A 25829-nucleotide genomic window follows, 5' to 3' on the forward strand; every position below is an offset into this window, starting at 1 on the left:
TTCACTTAGCTAACAGTTTTATGGAAGTAAATGCCTTTATGTTAATTTTCTTCTTTCAAGTGAAAAACAAAGTATATGTGAGACCACTAGCAGCTGCTGCTGTTGAGGAGTTACAGTTGCTCTCTTCAGGTAGTGGAGAATAAAGTTACCTCTGCATGCATTTAAGGTGATAGTTGTAGTTGTAATAATCCGTGTGTACCTAAGATGAGGCACACATTCAGAAATATATACATAAGTATATAAGTCCTAGTGGAAACTAGTAATCTAGTAAAAGCTGGACATTCTGTACCTTTGTGGATCCAGTCATCAGTACATCAGTAAGAACATGTCTATACTTCCATGTACGTACATGAAAGTTCTTAGCTTTCAAGCAAGTTCAGAAGAGTTCAGCTTGCTGAATAGTATGTGTACTTGAACCAAAGAGTATCCAAAAATGACATTGGATGTAGCTTTTATATATGTGTTAGTGTAGTTGCTCTTGTTTGTTCTTGACATTTCTCATATTTATGATACAAAGTCAGAACAAGACTGTTCTGTCTCAAGGGCACATATCCTATCACAAGAGAAGAGACAAGCAAATGCCATAAAGGGAGACACATTGACAATATGCAAAACATTAGCAGCAGTGTAAAAGCACCTTCAATCCCAGTTTTCCCATAAAGCTTGTGATTTTTTTTAAGCTCTGTCTTCCAGAGTTGATTTATTAACTTAGGTTTTCATGTTTTCGTTGATTCTAGCATGCACAATTGTGGAAGCCCAAAATACAGAAGTGTGACATTGAATAAATGAGTCATCATCATGTGACAAACAAAAGACCTCCAAATGTTTGCTTCTTAATTTTAAGCCAATGTTTTCACTTTGGAGGGGAAGAAAGGAATGTAAATGCTTGAACCTAAGTAATAACCGGAGCAGCAGAGGACAGTGAAATGGCCATACCAGCTTCTCTTGGAACACTCTAACACTTGTGGGAACTCTGAGTTAGAATCATCTGATTTGGTTAAATTGGGACAAATTTCAGAAACAGGATCCAAAAGCACTCTTGAAATGGCTTCTGGGTTAGAAGGCAGCCGGGGTGGATATATAAAGGCAGGTAATTGAAATGTCTGTATAGCTACAGGGTTTGTGTTATTTTTGCCATTAGACTGCAGAGTCAAAATACACTGGGCAGAAAGGTTCATCAACTACATAAAAGCAAAAGAATTATATAGGCCTTAACAGTAATGTCTGCTTCTCTTCAGAGCGCAGATTTTGCTGCCTTGCTTCTCATATCTACAGTTCTCCAGCCTTAAGATCTTAGCTCCAGTGTCCACCTGAGAGAAGAAAAGCCTTTCAAATGTCTGCCATAAGTACAATGACTATTTTCCTAACTTCCCCCTTCCAGATGCTCAGACATTTCTGGGATCATAACACAGTGGGGAAAAAGAAAAACCAAATACGACACATCCTGTGTTCCCTTTGCCATCTTTTAGTCTCAGGATAATTTACTTTCTTGAGGTTGTAAACAAAATTTAAAAAATAAGTATTTTCTTAACACTCTTCTTCATGGCAAGCACAGCTAAGCTTAGATTGCTCTACTATTCCAGAGCAATCCCTTGCTCTGGAATAAAAGGGATTCTCTGTATACTGTTGATTATGCTAGTCAAGGTGGTAGTGCCACCATGGTTCGCTAACTAAGCAAATTATTTAACCACCTTATAAATGTGGAAAACCTAAGAATAATGACCATAATAAATACTTTTTGTCTAGAGTGCCATGGCACAGCAAATTGGATCATGTTAGGCTTTGTCTGCTGTCTAATGCAATGTAACATAGCAGATAAAGTAAATCAAATGGGCGACACTATTAGAGTTGAAAGATGATAATAGCTCTTGTAAAGCAACTGATGTGAGCGTATGACAGTGTAGTAATTTCAGATGTTTATTGAAGTCTTGAATCTTCAAAACCCAGCAAATATGTATTTGAAGGGCTATGAAACAAGTAACTACAAATACAGCAGTATGCTTATTACTGACAAAGCTGTTGCCTGAAACAATTCAGCTAAATTTTATGTTTTCTTTGTGGGCTCAATTCATTTTTTTCATTTCTGCCAAGTGCTCCTAGAGACAGTGCCTTGAACTTCAGAGTGTGCCACTACAAATGCTTTAGTGCTTACCTTGGTAGCTAGACTCAGAATTTTTAGTTAGAAAAGTTCAGTAGTATGCACCAAAGATCATTTTAGGTTTCAGTGAGCTAGGATTTAGTAATATGGATTCAAAGAAATAGTATCCAAAACCTTTTTTTTTTTCAACATTGTAATTTAAACTTTTGTTTATTGGGGTCAATTTTAAGGAAGGTTTTAATTTCTTTCTTGCATTTCTTTCAACCGTTTGCTCAGTTTGAATGCTTACAAATTCACTGTGTGACTCATCACTTGAGCCTTTAAAAAGTCGATCAGCTAATTATCTTTCAGTTAACAAGCATGGGGTTGCTGTAAGGGTTGTAGCCAATTAGGGAGCCTGTGAAGTCATACCTATTTTCTTTACTTTGTTTCTGCTTTGCTTTGTGAAGGCAAAACTCTCAACTCTCAACTCTCACTCAACATGCAATTAAAATAGTTTTTTTTATTTGATCATTGTGATGACATTGTGAATTAAATATTTCAAAAATATAGGCAAAAAATGGCAGCAAGTTCAACAGCAAGTTGGGGTGATGTTTATGTTTGTTTGTTTTTAATTGAAAAAAGAGTGGAAGCACCTTGATTTATTAAAATAACATGGCCTTCCCAAGTACAGTGTTTATTCTGTAAAAATATAATGCATTTTCTTAAAGTTTACAAATGAATTGTTAAATTAGTCAAAAATTAAAAGTAGCTTCTTCAAGAAATTTGTCTTCTAGATTAGATTTTTATGTGTGTTCTCAACAGCAGAATAACAAGCTGTGAAAAATAAACTTGCATTTATGAAGGGGGTGTGCCCTTTGTTCAGGACTTGTGCCCTCTGTTTCAGGATTTGTTCTCCATTAATTTTAAGTATGTAAAAAGTTTTCAGAGCCTGATGACATAGTGTTAAGGCCATTTGGGTACTATGCCTGTAGTTGTAGTTTTGTAATCTGTTTGGTTTTAAGGTTAGCCTCTGTGAGTACCTAAAAGTCTTAGAGTTCTTCACACTTGTTTTTCAGATTATTAAAATGTTTCTATAATGTATCTTCCTCAAGAATTGACATGTATTCATAATTTGAAATTAATGTTGCAGTTAAAATCTGAGTTTAAAAACTAACATTAAATGTGTTTGGGTTTTGTTATAGGTATAAAACCAAGAACCGAAAACTAGAACAAAAATGTAATTAACTTTCTTTCTCTATGTAGCCCACTGTTTGTGAACGGGAGCTCTGTGTATTTGCTTTCCAAACATTAGGAGTGATGAATGAAGCTGCTGATGAAATTGCAACTGGGGCTCAGGTAGAATTATATCTAATGCTTATTACATGTCTGATTTTCCATAGTATACACAGTCTTCTCAGTCTCTTCTAATACTTATTTTGACTTGTATTCCCCATATGAGTACTGTTTGGTAAGTATTATTTATTTGTCCACTCTTACAGCTGTAATACAGTTTTATGCGTGGCATTTTCAACGGGTATTAATGAGGTGCTTACATTGTTTTGCTTCCATGTAATTAGAGTAACCATGTTTTCTTGTTCTGTTGTATTCAATTAGATCACCTAGGTTGTTAATAGAGGCAGCCATTGTCATTTGGAGATAATTCCCATTTATTTTCACCTAATGAGCCATTACTACTCTCATGCAATTAATAATCTATTTCCTGTTCATGGTGTTGGTATGCAGCTATCCACTGAGCATCTGCTGTTTTGGTCATTAAAAAACAGTGGGAAAGTCCTTACTGATGTTGCTACATAGGGTTTTTTTCCTCTTTTTTCAAGGGTCAGGAATTTAATATAAGCTTGCTTCCTGACTCCAAGTTCAGTTATTAATGTAGTTATAACCATATCATTGTTTTCTTAAAATAAATATTTTAAAACTGTTTCCAAATCACCCTTTAACCTTAGATTTCAGTAAATAGAAAAGTTAAAAGATCTTATGTGTAACATCCTTGTAAGATCTTAAGTTAAAATTTTACCCATCTGATGGAAAAGTGCATTCCTTTCTGATTTCCTAGATATATGTTCCCTCACTGTGCATTTACATAGTAAGCAACATGGGTTTTTTGGAAAAGCAAACTTTCAGGTCACTTAACTTTAACTAGCACTAGTAGTCTAGCCACTGGCAATAAACTCTTTGGCTAAGTGCACGAATACTACCTGTGGACATATCCTCAAAGGAAAAAACTTGCAGCAGTGTACACCAGCTTCTTCACTTGAGAATATGACTGCGGGGTCTGAACGTCAGCTCTTCATCTAATGTCTGAAGACCATTAGATAGCTGCATTTGCAACATCTAGCGTACCAAGCACTTGGATACCTGTGTAAGCTTTTAAGAAAAGGAGAGGGGTGTGCTGATGAAGCTCCACCTCTTCCTCAGCCAGAAGTTTTCTGAAGACCTCAGCTATGTGTTTCTGGGGAGCTAGAGTTCTAATTTTTTTAATTCAGACATTTACATAGTACATTACATGTACATTTAGAATCATAGAACCATAGAGTAATTTGGGTTAGAAGGGACCTTTAAATGTCATCTAGCCCAACCCTCCTTGCAATAACCAGGGACATCTTCAACCAGATGGTTGCTCAGAGCCCTATCCAAGCTGACCTTGAATGTTTCCAGGGATGGAGCACCTACCACGCCTCTAGGCAACCCATTCCACTGTTTCACCGCCCTCATTATAAAAAATTTCTTCTTTATATCTAGTCTGAATCTACCTTCCTTTAGTTTAAAACCATAACCCCTTGTCCTATTGCAACAGGCCTTGCTAAAAAGTCTGTCCTCATCTTTCTTATAAACTCCCTTTAGGTACCGGAAAGCTGCAGTGCGATCTCCCTGGAGTCTTTGCTTCTGCAGGCTGAACAACCCCAACTCTCTCAGCCTGTGCTCATAGGAGAAGTGCTCCATCCCCGTGATCATTTCTGTGGCCCTCCTTTGGACCCTCTCCAACAGGTCCATGTCTTTCCTGTGCTGAGGACTCCAGAGCTGGATGCAGTACTGCAGGTGGGGTCTTACCAGAGCAGAGGGGCAGAATCACCTCCCTTGACCTGCCAGCCATGCTTCTTCTGATGCCACCCAGCATACGGTTGGCTTTCTGGGCTGTGAGCAACATTGCTAGCTCATGCCCATCTTTTCATCCACCAGTATCCCAAGGTCCTTCTTGGCAGGGCTGCTCTTAATCCCTTCATCCACCAGCCTGTATTGATACAGGGAGTTGCCCCGTCCTAGGTGCAGGCCTTGTTGAACTTCATGAAGTTCACATGGTCTACTTCTCAAACTTGTCCAGGTCCCTCTGGGTGGCAACCCATCAGGCATGTTAGCTGTGCCACTTAGTTTGGTGTCATCTGCAGACTTGCTGAGGGTGCACTCGATCCTGCTGTCTGTGTTATCAATGAAGACATCAAACAGTACTGGTCCCGGTATGGACCCCTGAGGGACACCACTGATCACTGATACCCATCTGCACATTGAGCAGTTGACCACTGTTCTCTGGATGCGGCCATCCAAACAATTGCTCATCCACCGAACAGTCTACCCATAAAATTCTTATATCTCCAATTTAGAGAGAAGAATGTTGTGGGGGACTGTATCAAAATCCTTACAGAAGTCTGGACAGATGACATCGGTAGCTCTTCCTTTGTCCACTGATGTATTGCTCCATCATAGAAGGCCACTATGTTGGTCAGGCAGGACTTGCCCTTGGTGAAACCGTGCTGGCTGTCTTGAATCACCTCCCTGTCCTGTGCCTTATCATAGCTTCTAGGAGGATCTGTTCCATGACCTTCCCAGGCACAGAGGGGAGGCTGACAGGTCCGTAGTTCCTAGGGCCCTCCTTTCTACTCTTTTTAAAAATGGGTACAATGCTGACCTTTTGCCAGTCTCCAGACACTTCATCCGACTGCCATGACTTTTAAAATATGGAGAGTGGCTGGGCAACTGCATCAGCCGATTCCCTCAGGACTCTGGGATGCATTTCATCAGGTCCCATAGGCTTATGTGTTTTCAGATCCATAAAGGGGGTCATGAACCTGTCTTCTCTTACAGTGTGAGAGGGACTTTGCTCCCTTGGTACCAGTCTTGTGGACCATCCACTTGAGAGGTGTAGGAGGAAAGGTTGCCCATGAAGACTGAGGCAAAAAAGTTGTGGAGTACCTCAGCTGCCTTCACATCTGTTGTTACTATTTTGTCAGTCTTGTTCGTCTGGGGGGATATGCTCTCGTTGACCTTCCTTTTCTGGCTGGCATACCTGTAGAAGCTCTTCTTACTATTCCTTACATCCTTTGCCAAGTTCAGCTCCATCTGTGCCTTGTCCTTGTCGTTCCTGACCCCATCCCTGCACAACCAGGCATCATCCCTATACTCTTCCCAGGATACCTGTCCTTGCTTCTGCCGCCTATGTATTTCCTTCTTGCCCTTCACTTTGAACAGCAGGTGTCGACTCAGCCATACCAGTCTCTTGCCTTCCTTTCCTGATTTCTTATATGTGGGGATCAAGAGCTCTTGAGCTCTATGGAAAGCACTCTTAAAAGATCTGCCAGCTGTGTTCTGCTTCCTTGTCCCTGAGGAAAGTTTCCCAGGTGGTCCTGTTGACTAACTCCTTGAACAGCTGGAAGTTTGCTTTCCTAAAATTAGGGTAAAATTGGGTACAAACTTACATGGTACATCACATGTACATTGTACGTTAGGTACAAACAAGTAGTTCTTACTTCCCTTTTTAAATACAGCTCACAGGAGAGGCAGTCCTGGTTAGCTCTCACTGTGTTTTATGTAGATATCACTGTTGAAGGCATATTTGGAGCTTGCTCTGGATCTCTAGAGTACCTCTACATCTACAGAGCTTTGCTGTAGAGCACTGAAGCAATTACAACCTTAACAGTGCTTGAGAGAGAGAAGAGGTTTTGTTGATTGTCGCATTGGACCTAGGTTACTAAACTTTGCTGAGTTTCACTCTAGTGATAGCATTGCACCCAGCTCACTACATGTTATCTGGCTGAGCTCGCATTCCTTGTTTGCAGAAAGAATTCAACCCTTCCAGGGTTTGATTCATCTGAGATATTTTAGACATTAGTTTAGGATAGTGTGACTCACAGCATAGACTGTCAGCACAGTGGTTATTTTCTCCACTGATTATAAAGAGAGTCTAGGCTCACTAGTAAGAGGTAGGTGTTCGCATTGTGAGTCTCTGCATTTTGTCAGATTAATCTTCCTCGAAATTATTTTGTGTAGTGAAGGAGCCTAAATATAGGTTCCCATTATTAGAAAGCACATCCTATTTTTTTTATGCTGTGCTTTCAGCTAGTTTCCTAAGGTATACACCTCTGCTTTGTCACTCCCAATCTTCTCCTGACTCCTCCTTAGTAATATACGATTGTACTTTCTAAAACTTTCAAGCCCAAACTCACATTGCCTTATTTTAGCCATGTAATCAAAGTGCCTGAAAATTGAATCACTGATTTGTTGACAGTTCAGATGCCCTGTAGAGAGCCTCTGGAGAGAGAGAAAGGCACCAAGAGGCTGATGTCATAAGAGGGAATTGTCATCAGCAAGTGTCATCTTGTCCTCCTTGGAAATATTTTATCCTTACTTAGGTACTTCAGTGCCTACTGTTAAGGAGAAGGCATTCAGGCCCAACTATAAGGACATTCACTAGATTCACAGCACTTGTTATTACCAACAAGTGCATACATAAGTCTATTATAAGGTTTGTATTAGACTCACCTCCCAGTTTAGTTGCTCTGCTCTCCATCAGCTCAAAACAATGATCTCAGGGGAAATCAAGGGTTTAAGTAAGCCTAATCTATGTATGTTTTCCCCCATGTGAGAGCAATGTGCAGGTATCATGGTAAAATAATAGAGGAGTCAACAGTTGGTTTAAAGGAGGGCTTTGGGACAGTGTTCTTAAGAACAATTTTAAGATGAAGTCCAATCCTGCAAATTGTAAAGCAAGACAACTTTGAGTCACTGTATTAATAGATTTGAGACTCAAAGAATTCTTCCCTAACAATGTTTGTGACTGGAAGCTAAAAAGCACTTCTGAGCAGCAGAGTGTATGAACTCAGGCTCAATTTCATGGCCGTACATTTATGCAGTTGCAGGCCTGTTGCCTGACCTGGCTGTGGATGCGGACTCCTGGTCTCCTTTGCAAATGCTAATGTAGATGCCCTATTTTGAAACATTTATCACACTTAAGGGTATTATAAACTGGGAAGTAATCAGAGCACCATGGAGGAAGGGATCATTATTTAAATAACTTTACTTTTCCATATATGTGAGATATTTGGTAACTGGAGCTAAGAGGGTATTTTTAAAATGATAGAGGAAATTGTCCCATTCATGCTAAAGGAACAGAGGAGGGGAGTGGTAACAGTATGAATCACCGCAGCACAGCTCCTTTCCCCCTTCATCATGGTTCTTATTTTCATTCTGCTTCTTTAGAGGACTATCAATTTTTTTTCCTTCAAATGATCAGGTACAATGGCAGATATATAAAAACTTCCAGAACAGCTTGAGCTGTGGGATGGGGGTCTGATCCATGTGTAGTTGTGTGAGGAACCAGGGATGCCTATTAAGTACAACATCTCAGCTTTTCCTTTCTTTCATAGAAAAGTCTATTTTGACACAGGAATGTTTTCAGAAGGCACAGAAAAAATGGGGAAATGAGCTAACTGGCAGGAACAATTTTAGGTAGCAACTTTGGATTTCATTATGAGCTGGGTTTAAGTTTCACAGGTGCCAGAAAGCTGCATTCTCTCTGGTTTGTGATTGCTGTATTCTATTTTTAACCTCTGAATTATGAATTTTGAAAGAAAAATACAGAAATCTGTTGCTGAATTGTATATGTGCCTGTATGCACACATGTGAATACATGCCTGTGTACACATTACATGCATGATCTTATGGTGATATCTTGGAAATCATAGATATTCAAAGCCATGTTGTCATTTTGTACAACAGGATAGAAGAGCATCTCCCAGTGTGAGCCATGCAAATGACTGTTGTATCACTGCACTGTTCTGGCTTTAGCAGAAGCAATGTTTACAGGTGTTTCTATGATTGCAGTCTTTGGGAGAACAGCAGGCACTGGTACAGATTTCACAAATCCTTCCGCATTCTTGAGCAACACTTTTCACTGGCATCTACTGTACAGAGATACACAGATCCAGCACAACTTCATTTCCCTAGAGAATTAATTTAATCCACGAATTAGCACATGTGCACAAGAGAAAGCAGGACTGCAAGCAATGCATTTGACATAATACATCTAGGACCAGTATCTGGTCCTACTTATGCACCTGGAATAATGTACCAGTGCTGCATGTGAAGCTTGTTGAGGTCAATGGAAAAATTCCAGTCCTAAACTATGTCCTGTGTATACACAGTTTGGGTAATATAGGTAACGATGAAATATGGTATTACTGTAACGTGTAAAAAAAGCAGACTGGAAGATATAATATGAAAGTATGTATATTGAATAAATACTTTTCTTTCTCCCTAGGTGGTTGATCTCTTAGTATCCATGTGTCGGTCTGCACTGGAGTCACCTAGGAAGGTTGTCATTTTTGAGCCATATCCTTCTGTTGTTGATCCTAATGATCCTCAGATGCTGGCCTTTAACCCCAGGGTAAGTAGTTTCCTTTCTTTATGTCATAGCTTGGTTTTAGTCATGCATGAGATTTCAAACCAAAGCCTTCTTCTTAAGGAGGCTCCTTTACTATAAGCAATACAGCTCCAGAATATAACTTCTGTAGCTCTTAAAATTGTCTGAGAAGGTATTTGAGTATAAAGTGTAAGTTGCATTCGAAGTTATGTTGAAGCCAAGAAATTCTTTTAGGGTACAAATTCTAGATGCAGAATGTTATATTCTTAGTGTCTGCCTCAGTGTACACGTTGGACACAAAGAGAAAGATGTCCTTTGGGAGGTGTGGACCATATAAAGCAGGGCATGTTCAGTCCATCTTTTTATTCTTAAAGAGGTCATTGCTGTCTTCTCATTTTCTCTTTTGCAAGCAAGTATGTCCTTAATTTCATCAAATGTTGACATAATAGTCAAGTTTTGTGCAAGCATCAATTTTGAAGTAAAGAATTGTGTTTGCACTACTTGCTCCTCAGGCTGCAAATACTGACTCTCAGGGAAGCCCTCAAGAAGCCATGAACATCTCACTTGAACCATCCCCAAGGACATAAGTGAGAACTTTGGATGTCCTGCAATGGGATGCATTTCCCTCTGTCTGAGCAAAGGCCAGTTCACAGTGGTTCTTCTTTAGGAAGGGGCGAGTATGTTCTGTAGCATGTGGGAAGAAAGACTTGCCTGGAGGTGCTTGGAAGGGGGCTAATGAGGAGATGCCTAGTCCAGTGACTGAGCAAGGTGGGAGTTTGAGGCAGATGAGGGAATATGAAAGAGGGTCACACTAGAAGAGGAATGGAGAGAGCTACTAGGATGGCAGGGCCCACGTCACCTCCTCCCAGATTCTTCCCAGCATGGGCAAGGTGAAAGCCCATGGGCAGAAGTTGGCAAGACCCAAAGATGTGGAACAGTAAAGCTTCTGAAGGTGACATGACATGTGGAGCTGCTGAAGCATGGTCTGTTAAGCTCATCTACTCAGAAAAAGTGGAGCCATCTGCTAGCGGTTCCCAAGCAGAAGGTAGGCAAGGATCAGGCTGAGGCAGAGGGACAGCTGAAGGACCTCTGATGTTCTGTAGAGCTGTTAGCAAAGTAAACACATCTGTTTAGTTAGCATTTTATTTAAAAATCTATTTGGTCACTGCATTATTTAACTTAATAGCATGCTGTCCAAATAACTGTCAGAACATGTGTTTACTTACAAATATTTTTTTAAAAGTAAGCTGTTTTTTTGAGTGTGTTGGAGATTCCAGTGAAATTCAAATAAAAACCATTGTGATAATATTTTTTCAGGGAATTTTCCTGGACTATGAATGAGAGATCTGTGTGAGCTGAAAGGAGTTTGTTGGTTAGGAATATTTGAAAGGATTGGTTTGCTGAACGTTTGTCCTTCCTTTGGTTTTATACACACTGAAGGGATTCAGTTTTTTGTAGAGCCAAAGACTAATATTCTTTTGACTTATTTGCTTATTTTATGCCACATCAGAAGAAAAATTATGACCGAGTCATGAAAGCATTGGACAGTATCACTTCTATTAGAGAGATGACACAGGTGAGTTTAAAAATCTTTATCTAACTTAATTGCTATTTCTAGAACTATGAAGATGATTGTGTTGCTTGCCTGTGATGGGTGGGGAAGTCAATAGTATGACCTCTTTCCTATAGCGCTGTGATGATATTAAAATATGGGTTAAAAGTAACAAACCTAGAGTATCTGTAATGACAGTCAAATAAAAGTGATGAAGTAGAACTCGGATCTTTTGAAGTTTAAATAAGAGATAATAACAGCAGAATGGGACATTGGAATGAGATGATCACCAACTGCTGCATTTCTGGAAATATCAAAGCCAACCTGGGTCTTCTATTTCCAAAGCAAAAGAAATTGATTTAGTGACAGTGTTCTGAATTATAGTTTTATTTCTATTATAGCAAAACACTTGACCAGCTAAGTATGGTTGGGAACTTGGAAGGCTGGGTCTCTTGGGATTACTACCACATCATTTCTCAATGTACACAGTGGGACAGAATCTGATAGCCATACGTATGTTTATTGTTACACCTCCTTTCCCAAACAGCCTAGCTAATTATAACTGATTATTGAAATCTCTTCCATGTACCTTGCTTTTCCGACTGCTATGTAACCTCACAGCAATTTATAAATCTTACTTTATATGTATTTGTAAGGTACTTCGGTGTTCTGGAATGGCAAATGTATAGAGAGGAGTAAAGTAAATGGAAAATTAAAATTCACATATTTGTTATTAAATGTAAGATCTTGTAAACATTAAAAAAATCATGTATTTCTGTTACATAATATGTCTTTTTAAAAGAAAAATAACCACCATTTTACTTTTTTTTTTTAATGCTAATATAATTCTTGGACTGAAGAGTTTTAAAGGGATGCTTTACACTGTGATTGAGATCAAGAAAGGTTTTCAAAGGTGTTATAAACTGATACAGGATTTTACTTTACCATTTTATACAATGAAACAGTTAAGAAGAATAGAGGGGATTATCTTCTGGTATTTTGACTTAATTTTGTGAAGTTCCAGTCCAACTGCTTAATTCAAGAGCTGAACATAAATAGGTATCTTCTGCTGTTCTCCCTGAGATCACCAATGTTTGCTGTAATGTAGTCATTTTGATGCTAATTATATGGTTATTATTTTACTCCGGGGAAAATAATTGCTATATTAATTCTTGCTGTCAAAACACATTTATAACTGTACAACACTAAATGTCAGTAAAACCGTGATTTACGCCTAATAATGAGTCCCATATATTTGTTTTAATAGATGAAAATGTGGGCAATGTAACATACAAAATTTAACCTTACAATTCAGAAATAAAACCCTTTATTACTCTTTTCTAGGCACCTTACTTGGAAATAAAGAAGCAGATGGATAAACAAGACCCACTTGCACATCCTCTTCTACAATGGTATAAAATTGACTCACATGAGATGATAATTAATAAAGTACCAAGTTTAGTGAGTAACTACTTCACCAGAATAATTTGATGTAAGCTCACCCTAAGAATTAGCCTCACAGTTAACATTTGCAACTGCAGATGTTTCTGGACTGTTTCTGAACCTCTTTTGGGCCCTCTGAAAACACTGGAAAGATTCCAGCTTACTTGTACAGCCTCTGATCTCATTTTCTAGTTAAGGTTTAGTCTGCTTCTGTTCAGTAGGTTTAAAGGCCTGCAGCTGGGTGCTTTGTGGTGGCCATTCATAACACATTTTTAAGAAGAAAAGTTCTGTTTGGTTACCATGTCTACTACATCTAACTGTTTCTTATTTTAGGGTTATTTCCAGTAATAGATCACATATTGTGAAGCTACCGGTGAATAGGGTAAGTGTCTGCAGGTTCTTTCTTATTCTGTCATTTTTCATGGCTTGTATTAGCATTTTAGGTGGGAGTGTCCTAGCCAAAAGTAGATGTCTGCATTCAGACTAATCATGTGGACTCCACTAATAAGCAGTGGAGAGAAATAGGCGGTTTCAGGTCATGACTCATAGAATCATGTTGTGAATATGTAAAATAGATCGAAGAAATAATGGTCATAAAAAGGCTATTTGAAGCGAGTAGTTCAAATACAAGTGTCTACCTTGTAGTCATCTGAAGTTGAGTATAACTTCACTATTTGTTTTGTTACCATGTAGAATACTAGATACAGAATGGTTCAGAAAGCAGTGCACCCAAACACAGTGTATGAGAAGATTCACTTATAAGTACACCTTAAAAAGTGTGTAGCTCTTGAATTTTAGAGGGATGGCACTGAGGTTCATTTCTGAGTATGTGTGCCTCTGATTGTATGGTTAAGGGCATAGTAATCTGCAACCTTTCAAATCCGAGCTTTTATTCAAAGCCAGCTCTGATCACAATACCATGATGCAATGGTTCATATTAGGCTTAAATCTGTTTCAGAAACTTCCATATGTTTCATAAACTGAAAGATATTTTTACTAATTGATTCAAGTAAAACCCATGGTAATGAGACCAATTTCAACTTAGTTCATGTAGGTATTTAGGTGCAGTCATGTATTGAGTAAAACAGCAGGGCATCTTAACTGCCATTATGGAAATACAATGCTCTTGTTAATCTCCTTCTTTTCACTTGTGTACTGTTACATTTTACAGCAACTCAAGTTTATGCACACTCCCCACCAGTTCCTACTTCTAAGCAGTCCACCAGCCAAAGAATCCAATTTCCGAGCTGCTAAAAATCTCTACGGAAGTACCTTTGCATTTCAGTAAGTTCATATATTCATATTAATCAAAGGTTATCAAAATGCCTTACTATTTTTTCATTTTTGCCACTTGAGGTTTACAGTTTTGAATTTACGGTTTGAAAGGATTGCTCATTTTGCATTTTATATTGTGGCTTTTCTTTTTCCTATCTTCAGTGGTTCACACATTGAAAATTGGCATTCCATCCTGAGGAACGGCTTAGTTGTTGCTTCCAATACGAGGCTGCAGGTAAATAGTAGAGTAAATAGACTTTAGCTAACCTGTGCATGCTTGATTACATATTAACTTAGGCAGGTTTTCAGGGGGTGTGGGTCTGGTTGTCATATAGGTGGAAAAAAGGGATGATTTCAAATACCCTCTTGTTCCTTGGAAAAGTTACTTTTCTGATGCAATTAAAATAAAATAATGTGTCTGCTAAAATGGCTAGAAAATCCTATTGCTGGGATCAGTGTTTCAGTTTTACACTGAAGAGCAGCACCTCCAGGAGGCTTAGCTCAGTACTGTGTAAAAGCAGTTTGGGGATTAAAATTTAGAGATACATAAACTATCTCCATGTAATAGGATCCAAGAATATGCTAGATTTACAGGAACTGGGTTTACAGCATCTCTTCTCTAGTTTCTTTGGGAGGGGAAATGTGAGTGTACTGGCAAGGAGAGAGCTATTGCAAACTTTATTTTCTCAGACTGAATCATCAGGACACCACTATTGCAGAGCAAAGTAGGCAGTGCCAGAGGGGTTGAGGAGCTGTAACTTCAGAGTATTTTGGCACCACGGTTTTCACAGCCCTTCCCCAGACCTATGTCCATGATACCTTGGAAGAGGATCCCAGCATGTTAAGGACTGGGGTGTAGTAGACACTGAAAAAAAGCAAATGGGAATCTCTGCTGTTCCTCTTAATTATTTGAGTATTTTTATTAGTTTATTTGGGAGATACTTGGAGGAAGGCAGGATTTACACACCAAAAATCACCAAAGTAAACCGCTTTGTTTATGCTTATTATTTTGTTGAGAGCTGAGATACTGGGAATAGGAGGAAGCAGTAAAGCCCTATTTTATACAAGTCATCTTTTTTAGATCTCTCACACACCTAAGGCATATCCTGATCCAAATTCATGCTATTTACCCCAGTACCAACCAGTCAGGAAAACTTATCTACTCACCAAGGATCCTATACAACCTTGTAGGATCTGAAGGAGTGAAAGCATGTTTGCATTTTCCTGTGAGAGCTCTGGCACATCACAGAGACAATGTAAATACCATTGGGTCAAAGGAAAGAAAGAAAGGCAAGCATGACTGTGAAGCCCAGTGGTCATAACATCTACCTACATAGGAGATGCTCTAGGTTCTTATTTGTGTTCCAACAAGTACTTGGTGTGGTTTTTTTCTTTAAAGGCTTTTCCACATAAAGCAGTCAGTCCCTGGTGGAGAAGTGAAACCCACACTTCACCCTTTCCAGACAAGAAAATGAGTGCAGGGCTAATAAAAAGCGCTCATTTTTGTTGCATAGCCCAAGCTTCATGACATGGAACAGTGATGCTGGTGAAGAAGAATCTTTCCTTTCCTCTGTTCTTTTCAGACAGCTTTTCAGACAGCTTTGTGGCTAAAGCACAGTCCTGCAGTCATGGGATTTGCATGTCTGAATTCGCTTAGGCAAAAGCTTGATTGAACCCATTCCTCCAGTGACTAAATTTTTCTATAGCATATGACCAGTGTCATCACCATCTCTTCATTTCTTACGTTAAAGAAAACAAAAGCAGCTGTCGCTGTGTTGATTCACAGAGGCTGGCTTAGGCTGTGCTTTCTGACAAAGTTTTGATGTGAGACACATGCTGAGCTTGCTCAGCCTTGTTAAGGCTGAGGTGGTTTTGGCCATGTGCAGAAGCACTGTCTATAGGCATCCTCCATGTTAATGTTAGATTTAGAATCACAGAATCAATTAGGTCGGAAAAGACCTTTGATATCATCAAGTCCAACCATTAAAAACAGTTTTAAAAACAGAAAGTGCAATTTTATTTATAAATGCGATGTAAAAATATGTTTAGGGTTTTGAACATGGTTTCCAGAATATACAGTATTTTAGTTGTATTTGCACAATATGATTTTTTTAAAGGCTTCTTTGAACACCATTTTTTACCAGGTAATAAATTAGTGCAGTGGGGCAGATGCTTATTTGCATTACAGCCTGCTCCTATTGTTTTTGGTTTGTCCAGATAACCAAACTAATGCTTAACAATGCTCTGCTTTTTTTCAGCTCCATGGTGCAATGTTTGGAAGTGGAATCTACCTTAGTCCATTGTCAAGCATATCATTTGGTTACTCAGGTGATATTTATAAATCACTCTAAAGTTGGAGAAATGTAGGGGGTATCTTAGTTTACTGCTTGTTTTACTAGCTTCACTGTTTAGAATTTTACTTTATTATTTACTGTATTAAAATTTAGCTTTGTTGACCAAGATTTCATTCATCCAAAGGAGAGAAAATCTGAATTCCCTTATTAAATACCTGGGTGATTAGTATCTTGAAACTGATTGAAGTAAATAGTTGATAATAAGCTAATACTAGATGCTGTGTGTAATGGGGCACGTCTTGATTATGCAGTGAAAATCCAGCTTTGTGATTGTGATTTTTTGTCAGTATCTGCCTAAGTCCACCTAAGGATGGACTATCTGGATTCATGGGCTTTTATGACCTGATCTGACAAAACAAATATTCACCTATAGACACATTCAGCTGTGTATATTTAAGAGTATTCCCAGGTATTGCCAGGTCGGGATTACATAGAAAGTAGAGGACAATGCGTTTATTTTAGCATGAGAAGGGGAAGGAACATAATCTGTCCCTCCAGTAAATCCAAAAGCAGAGTTTTCCATATAAAAATTAAATCATACATAGAGGCATAATAGAAAGAAGATACACCAATGTGTATAGTAAGAAATGTAAGAAATTTTTAAATATAGTGACTTTTTCCTTTCAGTATGTTTTATTTACCATTTCCTCACATAGGAACATGCTGGTACAGTTGAATGTGTGGTTTTGTGCATGTAGATAATTCTGAGAGTTTTAGTTGTGCTTTCTGATTTTAAGTATTTTTAGGTGATGTCACAGTTCATTTTAAGAGCTTAGCATTTTTTACTACTATTTGTTGAATTTCAATATCAATAATCTCTAAATGCACTTTTAGCTTTTCAAAGATCATGTATGTATGGAAGCTTTTTAGGACTCACTAGAAGTGCAGGTTGAACTATCATTATCTAAGAAAATTCCCTTCTTTTTGGACAACGCTGCTTTGTCAGCTTCATTGTGGTTTTTTCTTATCTCTCTACGTTTCTTGGTCCCTTCCATCCAGTCTCCTCCAGAAAGGAGGCCTGTGTTCCTAGAAGTATGTAATAATTGATGCCAATAACAACCATGGAGGAGTCTTACACTCCCTGTTTCTTCAGAGAGTTAAACTTCCCCATAATACAGTCTGTATTTGCAAATTGCCAAGAAATATGTGATACTGGAAAGGCAAGGAAGACTCTAGTAGCATACAATACAGGAATTTTAATAAAACCAACATGATGAATATAAAAGAAATCTAAGGCACAAATGTAGGTGTTTAGATTTCCTAGATGGAAGTTGGATCCAGTGTGGCTGACAACTAATTTAATTCTTTTACGTGTAGATAAATTAATTAAACCAAGGTAGACTTCAAATCTTAAAGTAAATTAACAACGCCTAAAAATTAATTCGAGTTTTAGAAAGTCTCAATGAAGTGTTAAAGGTTAATATCTGAAGTTCTTTCTCTCATGATTTCACTGTCCCACAGACAGTTCATCAATCTGTGTTAATTCAGCCTGAATAGGGTCAGTTACACTCCAGACATGATGGCATGCAACTCTGTTAAGCAGCCACCTAAGGGCATTCTTCAGCTCAGTTAGGTGACGTTTAAGGTCAAGTTTATCTGCTTTTGCACCTACTTAATGCTAACTTGGCTTTCCTAAAGTCTTTGCAATACAATGTAGTTGTACTGGTAGTTAGGATGAAACTGAAATACTCTATGACAAAGTTAACTAGCTGAGATACCCACTGTGCTACCTGTTTCATTCTCCATACTTAACTTCGCTTATTATGGTATTTATATGCCAGAGTGTCTTATTTAATCTTAATATTCCTAGGGATGAACAAGAAGCAGCAGAAGGTGTCAGCTAAAGATGAACCAGCTTCAGGCAGTAAGGGCAGTAATACATCACAGGTACAGTACATCAGCCATCTCTGGAAGATTTATGGCTTTATGCTTGGGAACTTGATAGCTGAAAAGGAGGTAATACTCCCTTTGTGAAAGCTAACAGTTTTATTTTATTGACAGAAATCAACAACTTCAGGGATTGCAAACATCAAATGCAGCCCAACTCCTTCTAGTAACAATTTACAGAGTGTACTGGAGGTCTTGTGCCCTTCTTTTCCAAGCAGCAGCATTTAGGAAAAGAATGAAAATTAAATACAGATTGCATTATGACCACTTAGCCAGCCATTGCTTTCTCAGTTCTAGACTTGCAGAAAAATGATGCAAAAGGAATTGAGAGTGATTATTGCTGGAAAACAATTAGCATTTCATTTATAGCAAGTCAGTTTTTCATGGTTTTTACCTATTAAACTTTTGCTTTATCTGAAGCAAACTCATAGCATATATGTGTAGGACTGAATTTTGAGAAGGAGATCTTAGATCTGTGTCTATAGTTGGCATGTAGAAACTACAGAATAATCTGGCTTTGGAGAGGAATCGGTATGTAACAGCAGAAGCCCTAAGAAAAGGGAAGGCCAGTAAAATATCACGGTAGTGGTCAAAGAACTGGTGGACAAATTCACCTTTCTTTTTCTGCTATCAATTTGGTTTTCAGTAACAGTCCGGTATTTCTAACAATATTATTCATTCTGTAATAATTAGGAACTTGTCTTTCTGGGTAAAGGAGTTGAAATCCCTCCTACAGTAATCCCAACAAATAATATGTGGTTTTAGAAATTCTGTAACATATAGAAATGTTTTAGAAAGACTGCCTCTATCATTGTTCCTTAATAAACCACCGAAAATAACAGCCCTCTCCTTTGTTACTTTTTTACTCAGCTTGTCTTACTGCACTAATTAATTTTTCTTATGTTTTTACATCTCAGTCACAGAAGAAAGGACAACAGTCACAATTTTTGCAAAGCCGTAACTTAAAATGTATAGCCTTATGTGAAGGTAAGCTGAAAGCCCTTGAAAAACTGTTTTAGTCATGGACACAGTGTTACTGGATGCAAGCCAGTGAGACCTTTAGTTCCAGTATTGGTTGTTTTTAGGTAAGAGACTACTGGTAGGGGTACAACTACTTGCTTTTAATAGCTGACCTCTGTATTTCAGAGTGGTTTGGGTTGGAACCAACCTTAAAGATCATCTTGTTCCAACCTCCTGCCATGGGATGCCAGGGACACCTTCCACTAGATGAGGTTGCTCAAAGGCTCGTCCAGCCTGGCCTTGAACAGTTCCAGGGATGGGGCATCTGCCTCTCTGGGCAACTGTTCCAGTGTTTCACCACTCACATCGTAAAAAATTTCTTCCGTATATCTAGTCTGAATCTACCCTCCTTTAGTTTGAAGCTATTAGCTTTTGACCTATAGGTACAGGCTCTACTGAAAGGTCTGTCCCTGTCTTGCTTATAAGCCCCCTTTAGGTAGTGGAAGGCTGCAATGAGGTCTCCCTGGAGCCTTCTCTTCTTCAGGCTGATCAACCCCAACTCTCTCAGCCTGTGTTCATACGAGAGGCATTCCAGGCCTCTGATCATCTTTGTGGCCCTCCTCTGGACTTGCTTCAACAGGTTCATGTCCTTCATATGTTTGAGGCCCCAGAGCTAGATGCAGTACTCCAAGTGGGGTCACAGGAGTAGAGTAGAGGGGGAGAATCACCTCCCTCAACCTTCCAGTAACACTTCTTTTGATGCAGCCCAGCATACAGTTGGCTTTCTGGGCTGCAAGCACACATTGCCAGGTCATGTTGAGCTTCTTGTCCACCAGCACCCCCAGGTCCTCCTCAGGGCTTCGGTCAATCATTCTCTGCCCAGCCTGTATTTGTGGTTGGGATTACCACAGTGGTGCAGGACCTTGCACTTGGCCTTGTTCAAGTTCATGAGGTTTGCATGGGCCCACATCTCAAGCCTGTCAAGTCCCTCTGGGTGGCATCCCTTCCCTCCAGCGTATTGACTGCACCACATAGCTTGGTGTCATCGGCAAACTTGCTGAGGGTACACTCAATCCCGGGGTCCATGTTGCCAACAAAGATGTTAAACAGTGCCGGTCCCCATACCGACCCCTGAGGGACGCCACTTGTCACTGGTCTCCACTTGGACATTGAGCCATTGACTGCAACTCTTTGAATGCAGCCATCCAGTGAATTCCTTATCAACCAAGTTGTCCATCCATCAAATCCATGTCTAGTTTAGAAACAAGGATGTCATGCAGGGCAGTATCAAATGCTTTGCACAAGTCCAGGCAAATGACATCAGCTGCTCTTCCCTCCTCCACCAATGTTGTAACCCCATCATGGAAGGCCACCAAGTTTCTCAGGCACTGTTTACCCTTGGTGAAGCCATGTTGGCTGTCACTAGTCACCTCACTATTTTCCATGTGCCTTAGCGTAGTTTCCCAGAGGATCTGCTCCATGATCTTGCTGGGCAAAGGGGTGAGAGTGATAGGCCTGTAGTTCCCTGAGCCTTCCTTGTTTCCCTTTTTAAAATGGGTGTTACATTTCCCCTTTTCCAGTCAGTGGGAACTTCACTGGACTTCCACAACTTCTCAAATATGATAGATCCTGGCTCAGCCACTTCATCCACCAGTTCCCTCAGGACCCTTGGATGCATCTCATCAGGTCCCATGGACTTAGGTACCTTCAGGTCCCTTAGATGATCTTCTCCTACAAGCAAGCAATTCTTCATTCTCCCGGTCCCTGCCTTTGTATTGTGTGACTTGGGTGGTGAGGCTGGACCACTTGACGGTGAAGACTGAGGCAAAAATGTTGTTAAGTACCTCATCCTTCTCCAGGTACCAGGTAACCAGGTCTCCTGTTTCCTTCTGAAGAGGGTCCATGTTTTCACTAGTCTTCCTTGTATCATCAGTGTACCTATAGAGGCTCTTCTTGTTGCCCTTGACATCCCTGGCCAGATTTAATTCTGTCAGGGCTTTAGCTCTCCTAACCTGATCCCTGACTGCTTGGACAATTTCTCTGTATTCTTCACAGGTTACCTGTCCTTTCTTCCATCCTCTGTAGGCTTCCTTTTTGTGTTAAACTTGTCCAGGAGCTTCTTGTTCATTCATGCACGCTGTCTGGTGTTTCTGCTTGACTTCCTTTTTGTTGGGATGCATTGCTTCTGAGTTTGGAGGAGGTGACCCTTGAGTATTATCCTTTCTTGGGTCCTTCTTCCCTCCAGAGCTTTATCCCATGGTATTCTACCAAGCAGATTCCTGAAGAGGCCGAAATCTGCTCTCCTGAAGTCCAGGTAGCAACCTTGCTGTGTGCCTTCCTTGCTGTCGTAAGGATCTTGAACTGCACCATTTCACGGTCACTGCAGCCAAGGCCACTGCAGCCAAGGCTGCCCTTGAGCTTCACATTCCCCACCAGCCCCTCCTTGCTGGTGAGAGCAAGACCCAGCGTAGCACCTCTCCTTATTGGCTCATCTGTGACTTGGAGAAAGAAGTTATCATCAACACATTCCATGAACTTTATGGATAGCTTATGCTCTGTTGTCTTGTTCCTTCAACAGACAACAGGCTGGCTGAAGTCCTCCATGAGGACTAGGGCTTGTGAACATAAAGCTGCTCCTGTCTGTCAACAGAGTGCTTCTTTCACCTGGTCTTCCTGATTAGGTGGCCTGTAGCAGACCCCCACTACAATGTCACTTGTCCCTGCCTTCCCTTTAATGTTGACCTATAAGCTCTCAGTCAGGTCCTCATCCATTCCCATGCTGAGCTTCATGAACCCCAGCTGGTCATTGACATAGAGGGCAACACCTCCTTGTCATTGTCATCATTCAGAACATTTCCCGCTTTGAACAAAAATCTGTAACGCGTGCTGATTTTTCATGAAATAATCATATGCACATAGTGACTGGTTCTCTTGTCTGCCTTTCAAATGTGATCATATTCCTAAGCCATCGAAATAACCCAAGTCGTGGTCTTTATTTTCTTGCAAGCTCTTGATAAATGCATTAAACACCTAAAAGTCAGAAAAAACAACTTTCCTATTGAATTTCCAAATAATTTTCACTGTTCAGGCAAATACACTGTTCATCTGGTAACCAGTCTGTTCTCTGATTGCTTCAGAAATCTTGTGAAGTTAAAATCCAGCGCATAAGAGTACAATAATTCTTGAAAGTCTTGGCTGTTGTTTTAATAACTAATGAAACCTCAGCAGGTTTTGAGAATAAAAAATTATGAAATTTGAATAAGAATTGTACTAGTAATTGGTAATTAGTCTCACTGACCAAACAAAAAGAAATTATGTTAAACTCAGTTTACCTTTCATTTAGAGCACTTTTTTATTTTTAAAAGTAAAAATTAAGACAGACAGTGGAAAATACATTATTTCAAAATGGAATCTTTAAGCAATATGGGCTACTTTTTAATATATGTGTTTTTGAGAATGTTCAAGTGAAATATTTAGTATGATTAAGGACTTGACAGTCAACATGAAAATGCTATTAAATCTGGAAGAAAAAACCACAGATTTAATTCCAAATCTTTCAGAAAAAGATATGAAATGAATCTAGGGTTGACTAGAATTTACTTGGCCTTTAATGCCTGATGTTTCTAAATAGAAATCACATTTTTCACAAGGACTTTTTCATCCATGTTGTTCTTTCCCGACACTTATTATGGAGCTTCCTTTTTAAGGGTGAATTTTAAATATTTGGAAAAATATATTTTACATTATTACTATTCACTTCATTTTTCTGTGAGGTGAGGGGAGGTTGTTAATGTAGATTTTAAATTAATTACAATTAAATTAATTACAATAGATAAATGTCTGTTTAACATTTCAATTCTTGGAAGAAATGCTATAAAAATTGAATAAGCATTTATTCATGGTAGTGTTAGAACAGCATAGAATAGTATATTTCAGATGGAAAGGACCCACAATAATCATCTAGTCCACCTGCCCCACCACTTCAGGGCACTTCAGAGTTCAAGCATGTTACTAAGGGAATTGTCCAAACGACTCCTTAACACTGACAGGTTTGGGGCATCGACCACCTCTCTAGGAAGCCTGTTCCAGGGTTTGACCACCCTCCTGGCAAAGAAATGCTTCTTAATGTTCCGTCTGAGCCTCCCCTGGCGCAGCTTTGAACCATTCCCGCGTGTCCGTCACCGGATCCCGGGCAGAAGGGATCAGCACCTCCCTCCCCACGTCCCCTCCCCAGGAAGCTGCAGAGAGCAGCGAGGTCGCCCCTCAGCCCCCTTTGCTCCAAACCAGAGGAGCCCAGAGCCTCAGCCGCCCCGCGCAGGCCGGGCCTTCCCGCCCTCCCACCAGCGCTGTTGGCCTCCTCTGGGCGCCTTCGAGGACCTTCACACCCTTCTGAAATGGCGGGGCCCAGCACCGCGCACAGCACCCGGGGTGAGGCCGCACCGGCGCTGGATGCGGTGGGATAATCACCTCTTTGACCGGCCGGCTGTGCCGTGTTCAATCCCCCCCAGATGCGGTTTGCCCTCCTGGCTGCCCGGGCGCACCGCTGACTCGTGTTGAGCCTTCATGCACCAGGTCCCTTTCTGTGGGGCTGGTGCCCAGCCACTCCTCTCACAGTTTAATCTTGTCCCCAGCATTACTCTGTCCTACGTACAGAATCCAGCATTTGGACTTGTCACCGAAATCAGGAATCAAACTTAACACCAATGCAGTATTAAGAAGCAGGCACTCCTTTATTGCAGCACTGGGTGCTCAGTGGCATCTCCACAGATCAAGCACACCAGTGTAGTTTTTACCGTTACATTTATACACAAAATTGCAAGGTCGTACATGCCCAATTAAAATGATTAGTTAGTAATTTGCATATAATTATAACATTTGCTGTGTCATCCTTTTCTGTTACTACACTTGCTTAGGGGAAGGGTCTTCACCTGGGCAAGGGTCGTCTTCACCTGTGGGCATGATTTTTATTATTATAACAAAGATAGTTCACTTCAGAACACCTTAAAAATTAGTTTTGTTGCCAAGTAGGAAGGCTGGATATCAGCCTTGCCAAGCTGTCCAATAACTCATCCTATACACAATAGAACCTGGGTGCTCTGGTTATGGTCTAGAGAGTAAAGACTAAGGCTATTATGTTCTATAGCATAGGGAGTTCCAAGTAACAGTCTCAGATAACAAGCAGTACAGTGATTCATATGTCATTGGTTAATAAGTGCAAACGTAATTCCAGCATGGGGGTTAACTCCTTAAAATCAAAATGCTCTTATAACTAGCTGTTACATAAAAACAAAATATAGAAAGATTCAGTAAAATTTTAAGATAATCTGCAACAGACTTGTTAAACTTTGTCCCACATGTCCCAATAGTCCAGTCTGTCTAGATCCCTCTGTAAGGCCCCTCATCCCTCAAGAGAGTCAAGAGCATCTCCCAGCTGGGTATCATCAGCAAACTTGCTAATGCTGCATTCAACTCCCGCATCCAGTCTTGGATAACGATATCGAACAGAGCTGGCCCTAGAACTGAGCCCCGAGGAACAGCACCAGTGGCTGGTCGTCAGCCAGATGCAGCCCCATTCTCTGCAAACCTTTGAGCTCTGCCCCTCAGCCAGCTCTTCACCCAGTACACTGTGAAGCCGCTCATCCCACAGCTGGACAATTTGTCCAGGGGGATGCTATTTAAAGACATTTATAGAAATCTTTTAAAATACAGATTGATAGTATAGCTTCTACCAGGCAATAAAAAGGTTTCTTTCCTCTTTTGTCCTCAGTCTGGTGACAAACAACCTATCATCTAATACACTGTTGTTTTCTAAACATTGAGCAAGTTTTGTCAAGTTTCATGATCCCTTTAAATCATAATTGCTATGCTTAATTTTTAAAAATATTTAGTAGTATTGCAAATCCCAAATTTGTCATATCTCATTTCCAGGCTTTATTTTTAATGTCTCATTTTTGGCTCAGCCATCATCAGTCACAAATACCTCTTTTCCAATGGCTAGTTAGTTAATTCAGATCCTCCTAAACTGCCCTATGGCCATTTAAAAACAGGTTTTAATAAATATACTTCTTTATTTTTCATTCCAATTAGCAACTGACTCCCATACATCAAGCATCTGTGTTTTCTGGAAAATATAACATATTTTGGAAACAAGCATCTTGTTCATCTCCCTGTTTGCACTAGCAGCAACTCAAAGTGTACACCACAGCACAGACATGCAGTGGAAAACTACACATTCCAAGAAGGCTATTTAAAGTGTATTAAAAAGCTAATTGTTTAAAGCAATATTTTCCAGGCATGTTTTCATCCCTATGAAATATATTCTTTCCCTGATAGTGATAACCTCATCAGATCTGCACAAACATGGAGAGATATGGGTAGTTCCCAATACGGACCACGTGTGTACAAGATTTTTCTTTGTGTGAGTACAAAGCTACTTTTAACATTCCACTTCTGTTCATCCTAGACATTTTTCCCTTGTTCCCCCCTATAGTTGTAATTGAAGTAGATAAAAGATGTTTATTCCTAATTCTTTCCAGTGTCACTTCTTTTTTTATCTTTCTCTGTACTTACTTTTGTTAGGAAATGTATGCATAAGCTAGAGACAAAGGTTTAGTTGCAGTTTTGTTA

At 39.8% G+C, this 25829-nt stretch overlaps 1 protein-coding gene across 3 annotated transcripts in view; it reads left to right on the forward strand.

Annotated features, from left to right (window-relative positions):
* Positions 1-25829, forward strand: part of PARP8 (poly(ADP-ribose) polymerase family member 8) — a 140286-nt gene that overhangs the window by 95722 nt on the left and 18735 nt on the right. Inside the window, exons 15-26 of one of the 3 annotated variants that reach the window (XM_080373077.1) lie at positions 3344-3436; positions 4943-5137; positions 9630-9755; positions 11242-11307; positions 12628-12695; positions 13060-13108; positions 13898-14010; positions 14164-14236; positions 16260-16329; positions 18166-18242; positions 19160-19229; positions 25536-25620. In XM_080373077.1, coding sequence (XP_080229203.1) covers positions 3344-3436; positions 4943-5137; positions 9630-9755; positions 11242-11307; positions 12628-12695; positions 13060-13108; positions 13898-14010; positions 14164-14236; positions 16260-16329; positions 18166-18242; positions 19160-19229; positions 25536-25620 — 1085 coding nt within the window. The remainder of the gene's footprint in view (positions 1-3343; positions 3437-4942; positions 5138-9629; positions 9756-11241; positions 11308-12627; positions 12696-13059; positions 13109-13897; positions 14011-14163; positions 14237-16259; positions 16330-18165; positions 18243-19159; positions 19230-25535; positions 25621-25829) is intronic. The other 2 variants (XM_080373078.1, XM_080373079.1) reach the window with 2 other exon arrangements.

This window comes from Falco punctatus (assembly GCF_963210335.1).
Source record: "Falco punctatus genome assembly, chromosome: Z".
In the NCBI taxonomy this organism is placed as follows: Eukaryota; Metazoa; Chordata; class Aves; order Falconiformes; family Falconidae; genus Falco; species Falco punctatus.